At 37.0% G+C, this 8,225-nt stretch overlaps 1 protein-coding gene across 1 annotated transcript; it reads left to right on the top strand.

Annotated features, from left to right (window-relative positions):
• The first annotated feature begins 2,291 nt into the window (after positions 1-2,291).
• tmem130 (transmembrane protein 130) lies at positions 2,292-7,113 on the top strand. The gene is made up of 7 exons (XM_035669971.1): positions 2,292-2,322; positions 2,590-2,761; positions 2,849-2,994; positions 3,403-3,487; positions 3,702-3,904; positions 6,354-6,460; positions 6,973-7,113. The coding sequence occupies exons 1-7, from the start codon at positions 2,292-2,294 to the stop codon at positions 7,111-7,113; spliced, it is 885 nt and encodes a 294-aa protein (XP_035525864.1).
• The last annotated feature ends 1,112 nt before the right edge of the window (positions 7,114-8,225 follow it).

The following is an 8,225-nucleotide window of genomic DNA, read 5'->3' as shown; positions in this document are numbered from 1 at the left end:
TTGGCAGTGGTGTCATTGTAAAATGCTGTGACCGGCCCAGAGAGGGCGCTACAATACAAATGTTGGTACAGTAATGCAGTGATGGAAGTTGTGCTGTCTATTCAAATCATTTATTGAAGTAAAAGTAGAATCACCACAATATAAAAAAACTCAAGTATTGTTTTTAAAGTACAAATATGTAAGTTTAAAAAAAAAAGTTTAAAAGTACTCATTATGCAGAATGGCCCCTACCACCACCAGTGCTGTGATTATTAATCCTGATCCTAATCCTGAAGTAACATATAAAGCAGTTTACATTTTGCAGCTGACCGAGATGGAGCCTATACACTGGTGTATTAACTTTGTGTACCGGTGTTGAGTTGTTTATTCAAGAACATTTCACAATATCAGATTAACTCTTCGTAAGTTTTCTGTATGTAAAATCTTAATCTGTAAAGCAACTAACTGTAGGCCTATCTGTCAAATAGCGGGGTACAATATTCCCTCTGAAATGTCACAGAGTAGAAGTACAAAGCATCAGAATATGGAAACTATTGAGTAAAGTACAATAATCTTAGATTTGTATAAGTACAGGAGTGAATGTCCATGACAAAGTCACACCTGAATGTTAGTTTTCACACGTTAAATAATGTTTTTATTCCTCAAAGATGAGATATTAAAAGGTATCACATTTAGAATAAATAAAAATGTCATATGGTTTTAGAAACTTGGAGGAAAAGTTCAAATTTGGCAACATGGTTTGACATTTACTGTAAAACATTACAGTCCATTTCCTTATGGGGGCAATATACCCCATAAATTCAATCAAGCCATTAGGACATGACCATTGGACAGTTTTCTGCTGAGACTTAAAGGCGTCTCATATCATGGTTGGGGTAATGTTGCATATGTAAAGTACCATTATTCATACTGTTCATTTTACATACTCCATGTGCTTTTGATAACATATTGTATATGCATGCAAACATGACTGGATCAACCCGGTTGTGGGTCATATGGCAGCTTCTGCTAGTTTCAGACAAAGGATTAGGGATGCACAGATCCACCTTTTTCTCTCCCAATACCAATTCTTTTTTTTAACCCTTTATTTATCCATTCCTTCATACAACATTTCAAGACAGCACTGAAAAAGCAAAAAAAAACAGTAAAGAAAGAAAAATTAAATGAAATACCATATCTGTACATATATGCCACTACAGAGTACCACTCAGATACTAGTCCTGTCTTGTTTCTCTTCTCAGAAATCTCCACACCTCATTGTGTGGCGATTTCTGAGAATGAGGCCACACATTGCTGGGACACGAAAAACAGCAGTCAGCAGCCAACCGTGACTGAATGATAGCAGGAATAAATTACTATTATAATGAAACTGATACTGTATTTATGTTTTTATGTTGTGTCAAAACATGATTCCCTCACTAGGATTAGTATCAGCAGAGATAACGATGATGTGTTTGATAGGTCCCTACACATGACCCTTATCTAAGGCCTCAAGAATGATCGATAATACAAGGCCCTTGTCATTTCAGTTGATAGTGTGCATATTCACAAATACATTCACAATGAATCCAATTTTCACAAACTAATAAAAAAGGGACTTTTGGGGCCTCTGCAGTGCAGCTGACTGGTTGCTAATCAAGCCTATAACAGACATAATATATTTTAGTCACACAAAACACACATGTCTGCTCTGTTTTATCCAATATGTATTGTTTTTGATTGTCTTTTTACACACATTTTTTCTTTTACTGTATATATAAGAGAGAGAAAGGGGCTTTATGTTGACTTTTATAGATAAATCTAAAATATAGGCCAACAATAATGGTAATAATATTTCTATTATGTATATTTATCAGTGCAGCCTGCCAGTGCTGCTTTTGATAATAACCTTTCATTTCTATCTGGTAACTTCATCTAAACATAATTTAGGAGCGATCTCAGTTACCACTTTGAATAACCTGCTTTTTGGGTCATTCTTGAGTTGTTAGCACCACCATGTGGATATATAGCAAAGTATGATCACTATACCTTCCCTGTCCTTATCAAACTTTTGTTATTTCTATTTTCAGAGAAAACGCAGATACAATTTCTCACATCTGAGAAAGATGTCCCACATCACTGACAGGAATGTGACCCAGGTCAGAGTCTCCAACTCTAAAGCTGATTGTTGTTCTGGAGCCACATGATTGAAACGCATGGTGACAATTTCAAGCCTTTACAATTCCCATCTGCATGCTCTGAATCTCACAGCCAGTCAGACTGAGGCACATCAACCCCCCTTTTTCGTCCCCATGTCCAACCGCTCTGCTCCTATTAGCTCCAGTGAGAGGACCAGCAGATATGGACAGGTTCATCTAATATCTATTACACTTAATATATTTGATATTTCTTGACCCCCCTTTTTTAAAACTGTGTGATGTTTGCTTACAGACAAAATGTTGGATGGATCTTGATGCTCCTTCTCCTAATCCTGGGTGTGGCAGAGACCACAGACCCTTTGACCGATTTGGGTAAGTCATCAAGCTTCTCATTTATGCTTTTCTTACATGGCTTCACAATTCTTCACAAGTCCTGTCCTCTTTTAAACAGAAAACATAGCTGGGAAGTTGGTCTTCTATCAGATGGAGGGAAATGCCACCTTTGTGAGGGACACAGGAGAGCTGGCTTCAGATGTTCCGACTGAGACCATGTTTGAACTCTTTGATCCCCAAAAGAACTTCAGCACAGCAAAGTTCACCTACACATGGGACTTAGGGAATGGGTATGAGGACTTATCCAATATATGAAATATAAATGAAGGTTTGGAATACTTGTTGATCTTTCACACATCTTTTGATCTCTGATGCAGAGAGGTGATCCAAGGGACTGAGCCGGTTGTCCGATATCATTACGCAGAATCAGGGAACTACACACTGCGGCTGAAAGTAGGAGTGAATGTGACCAAATATGCACCTCTTCTCACTGACTTCTACTCCATGGATGTCCAAGTGCTCGGTTTGTAGTTTTATAATAATACACGAGCAACTAGTTGCAGTTAGATAAGTCAAAATATTTCAGTGTTGATTCGAAGTATCATATTCTGCCTTGCAACTTTATTTCCATGGAACATAAAAATTAAACTGACCATATGATGAGGTGGTAACGTCAAAGGTTTCAAGTCTGGTTTCAGTGAATGTCAATAAAACAAGGCAGGTTACTCCTTCAGTATGTTGGAAATTAATCTTTTAAAATCCCTCAAAAGACTGAATGTGAACTGTGAAATGATCTTGCCTAACTGTCATTAGATGTTCAGTACTAAATGTCAAAATGTATTCTTATAAAAGTACATGCTGTATTTTTCCAAGTGCAGCTGTGCCTAAACTAATCCTGGTGAAATGACTAATAAATTGAATGAATTTGCAGATGCCATTAAAAACATCGAGCTGAGGGGGCCTTCAGATTATGAGGTGTCGCAGAACACCAGTTTGGCTTTTCATGTGGATGGAAGGTAAGCTGCATTTTGGTTTGTTTTTATTTTCTGTTAATTGCAATCAAAAACAAATTATCCTGATTGCAGAATATTTATATAGATTATCAAATTATCAAAAGAATATCATGCTATCTTTTTTTACTTCTCTTTCATATATAAGTTTGAAATTATATTGTATATGGATGACCAATGCAGGTGCAATGTGTGTGTGTGTGTGTGTGTGTTTGTTTAGTCCTCCCATATGGGTGTGCTGGCGTTTCCTGACCAACTGTATACCAGATATGTCGGCGGGCTGCACGCTGACCATGCTATATGAAAATACCCTGAGACTGAACCACACCTTCACCTCCACCGGCGTCCACTGCTTGGACATCAGTGTCCGTAATGACATCAGCAAGCTGCAGTCCTCCTTCAGCATCTACGTCAAGAGAAGCAGTGCGTGGTCACACACACACAGACACACACACACAGACACACCCACACACACAGATACCTGCAGGCCAACAGGGCACTTTCCATAACAAAGAGATGAAAGGAGCTTGGCAAGGTGTGGCAAAAACACAGAAACTAGGCAGATAAAGAGTTAAAGGGCAGAGGATTGCTTACTGATATGCTTATGGTATGTGTCATGGTATATTATTGTTGTTTAGCAAATATGTCAAAAAGTTTTTTTTTAAGTTACACACTGTAGCTTTAAGGGTCAAAATGTCAAAATGAGCATTGATGGGTTAATGTAAAAACAAAACAGGCCGAAATGTCAAACTGGAAATTTATTGGCCTGTCTGCTGCTCACAGCACTGCTGTAGGACAGCCTAAAGGCCCAGTTTCAGGGGGAGGGGGGCCTGGACATCACCTAGAGAAGGGATATCACATTCAAGTCACCTTATCTTTAGTGTCTTCTGAATAGGGTGCAAAAATTTGGTTTTCAGGTAGTGACTGCTCCTTTCTTAGGCTGTTTTACGCTTATTTATGGCTTGATCTATTTCATTGTGCAATGTGACCTTATAAAATCCCTCAAACACTCTCATGTGACATCATGCTATGAATGACCCCTGAGAGGATTAAGAGGTTTAAAGACCTGAAACTCCCTTTCAACTCCTCATCTACATATGAAGCTGTCAATATTATGACAACATGAAAAAGAACAAGCTGTCATTGCACATGACATGGGAGAGGTCTACACACTGGAAGTTGTTCTCAGTGTGGACAACTGTATTAAGAATTTGACATGGATGCAATGCAGTGCTTTTTTTACACTTAGTAGCAGCCCATATGGAGTACCTAGAAAACCTTGAGGTATTTGACAACCTGAGAATCCCTTTTCGATCGGGCAGTCTGTTGGTGATGAGGATTCTTTTATTTGTAAAATCTTGTCAAAACTATTTTGTTATTATCCAATGAACCCTTAATAAATTATTAGTTTTTGTATTTATATATATTATTATATAGAATTATAAAACTCTTCGGCTGTCTAACTAAATTTTGACATGACCATTGGCAAGGCTCTCTTTGTCCTCCATATATTTCAGAGTGTAGACTTCTGAATGCACCAAAAAGTATAATAATCAGTGACTTTTCATGATGATCCATCTATTTCATTTAGTGCACGCATACAGCTAAGTATTTTGTAATTTTATAGTTTTCCACAATCAAAAATATTCTTAATACTAAGAGAATCTGTCATGAGGTGTTTCAGATAAAACGTAGCATGCAGCACTTAGCTGCATTAGTTCCACAGACAGAGACGGAACAGTGGAAATGGAGGAATCCAGGCACAGAGTGATCCGACTGCTCAACACATGACTGCTATGTTCAATTGATTTGACAGTAAAAATGGCAAGGATGGCTAATACATTCATGGGCTTTCACCTCCCATGGACTGGACTCAACAGAGCTTCTACTGTGTGGCTTATAGGTGGAGTAGCAGCTGGATCAGAGAAAGTTTCTTTCTTTATGTTACCCAGATGTTAAATGACTTTAACATTACACTTTAAAGGAATAGTGTGTAGGATTAAATTGTATCTATGCTCTCCTTCCAAGCATGTAGGAGAAACACTTTGCTGGCCGTGAAAAATACGAAAGGCCCTATCTAGAGCCAGTGTTAAGTTTGTCCACTCAGGGCTACTGTAGAAAAATGGCAGTTCAATATGGCGGCCTTCGTAGAAGAGGACCCGACAAAACAGCTAATTTTACACTTTAAAACCTGACAACACATCCTCATAAAAGAGTAAGTTAACATAAATGAATCCTCCAAAAAAATTGGACTCACTCATTCACATGAATTAAACCAACTCAAAAATTAATTGTTGAAGCATCTTAGTTGTTTTGATTTCACTTAAATGTATGTAGTTTTTAAGTACAGATGCTATAATTCCAGTTTATTCCATTGACTCATTTTCTTGAAGTAGACTTTATATCATAACATAAATCTAAACATTATATTGCTTTATAGCTTAGCTTTTTATTTCAGTTGATTCATCATCATAACCCTAATTATGCATCCAAATAATTCTTAATGATCACCCAATCTATAAAGATTTGATGTTTGTCACATAAAAAAAACACAGAAAATTAAATGGCTACCATTTTTATAATCAATTAATGATAAATTGTTTTTATTGTACGTCAGCTGTTTTGACATGTAATGTAATAATTTGCTTCAGTGGAAGAAAACTGAGTAAATTCAATTTAGTGGTAACATTTGTACAAAGAAGATGCATTTAGGTAACTTTATTCAGATACATTCTGTTAACTAATTTTAAATACATCAAGTTACCTTAACAAATACTTGAGTTACTTCTACTCAAATCAAATATGTTTATGTGACTTTGATTTTAAAAGGATCACACTCACAAGTAACATGTTTCTTTTCTGTTAATTGCAGATAACACCCACATGTTCTTCATCCTGTCATGTGCTGCCGTTCTTGTAGCAACCTTCTCCTTCATCACAGTCATCGCCTGTTGGCCTCGTCATCACAACAAATCACAGGTACAGAACTGACTTGGTTGCAGCATCTCACAATGACAACTTGCATTATACTGTATGTACACTAGGCCTACAACTTTCTTTTGCAAATTATTCTGTTACTGATGTGAGTGAATATATTAAGTAGTGACTAAGAGTGAAATGAAGGACATGAAATAAATGTATTATGATAATATAGTATCAAACTGGGTTCAATGCATGTTATGTGGAAAAACAGAGAAAAAAAGGTAAAAGTGATGTTTAGTCGTGAATAATCACTAATGTATGTTTGAATTCATTAGCTCTGATGAATAGAATCAAAACCCTCATAAAGAGCATCAGTGGTTGAATTTGGATGTAGTTTATAACCACAAGGAGGCTGTCAGTGTCCAGAAAGAAATTACATCTGGGCAACAAATTGTGCACAGAAATGTCAACTTAAGTTGGAGTGGCTGTCATTCCTCGTAGTTTGTGGAACTGCAACTTTGAAACAAAGCTATGTCGCTGACATCTGTCTGGACGTGTGATTTTTGCAGATTGCTGCTTCCAGTAACGCTGTATTCCTGAAGAACCAAGACTCTGATCATCAAAGCTCGATTCTTTTCAACTTCTCCAAAGTGGAGAAGGGAGAGAAAGAGCCACTCCTCTTACAGTATGGGAGCCAATACTCCTCTTAACCATCATGTAGGTATTTGGGAGAAAAATGCACAATTATGGTGTTACAGAAGATACACAATTCTCATCTTGCATATCACCATGATGTAGATGGTTATATAGCTACATCTGTGAATGATCATAGCACAACACATAGCCTGATATGACATTTTTAATACATCTATTTGCATAAGCAGGGCCTGTTTGTATTTAGGGTTAAGCTGCATTAATGAATGATTTAGTCATGTAAATGTTCAGTAAGCTAGTAGGTGAAATGGGTTATGGTTAGGGTTTGTGCTTTTGTAAGTATGTAATGGTAATGAATTAATGAGTCACAGAGCTTAGGCTGACATTCACATGAACTCATAATAAATTAATAGCACTAGTGCATGTCATGTTTAAACAATGAGCTGTGCTGTGAACTGATTAATTTTCATATTGATGTATAAATCTGTGCTTTGCTTTCCAGAAAAAGAATAAAACATACAGTTTGTTTCTTTTTTATAACCTTTTATCCTGCTTTGCCTGTCAAGTGTAAAGTACAGCTGAGGCTGATGGGAATGCCATTAGTTTTGAGAGAAAATTTTGGACTTGATGATGGAGTTGATAAAAAGCTAAGGGATTCCCAAAGTTACCATGAGTTATCTTGAGGGGGACATGAATGTCTAAGACAAAATTAGTAGCAGTATATGAGAAACTCAGTAAGAATCTTCATTTGGCACAAAGTAAAAGGTGCTAATTATTAGCTAAGAAAGCATCAGAGTGGTTTAATAAAAGTTAACCAAACAAACAACAAGGTTTTGTATACCATTACCTCACAAGAAACAAAATCCTTGAATCTTTTCCAACTGTGCTGCCGTCAGTTAGATTATTTTTAAGCCGTTTAGTACCTTGATGGTGTTTAATGACAGCTTGTCCTCTGTTAGAGATGTCACAACATTATTAATTGTGAGTCTCCTGATAAATGCCAGCTGTCAGAGACACTGCGGGGAGCTGCAGGTGCTCTTAGTTTCATCAGAGGATCGACCTTGAGCTAAAACAATGCTGTGCTTAAAGTCTGCAGCTGTCCACATTATTTAGGAAAACCATGCAAACCTGTTTTGATTTAAACTAAGCTGAAGCTGTCTCATGAGAG

Source organism: Morone saxatilis, unplaced genomic scaffold (genome assembly GCF_004916995.1).
Source record: "Morone saxatilis isolate NCDOM2014 unplaced genomic scaffold, NCSU_SB_2.0 Contig1, whole genome shotgun sequence".
Taxonomy (NCBI): Eukaryota; Metazoa; Chordata; class Actinopteri; family Moronidae; genus Morone; species Morone saxatilis.
The sequence above is the reverse complement of the archived record's forward strand: the minus strand, read 5'-3'. Positions and strand labels throughout refer to the sequence as shown.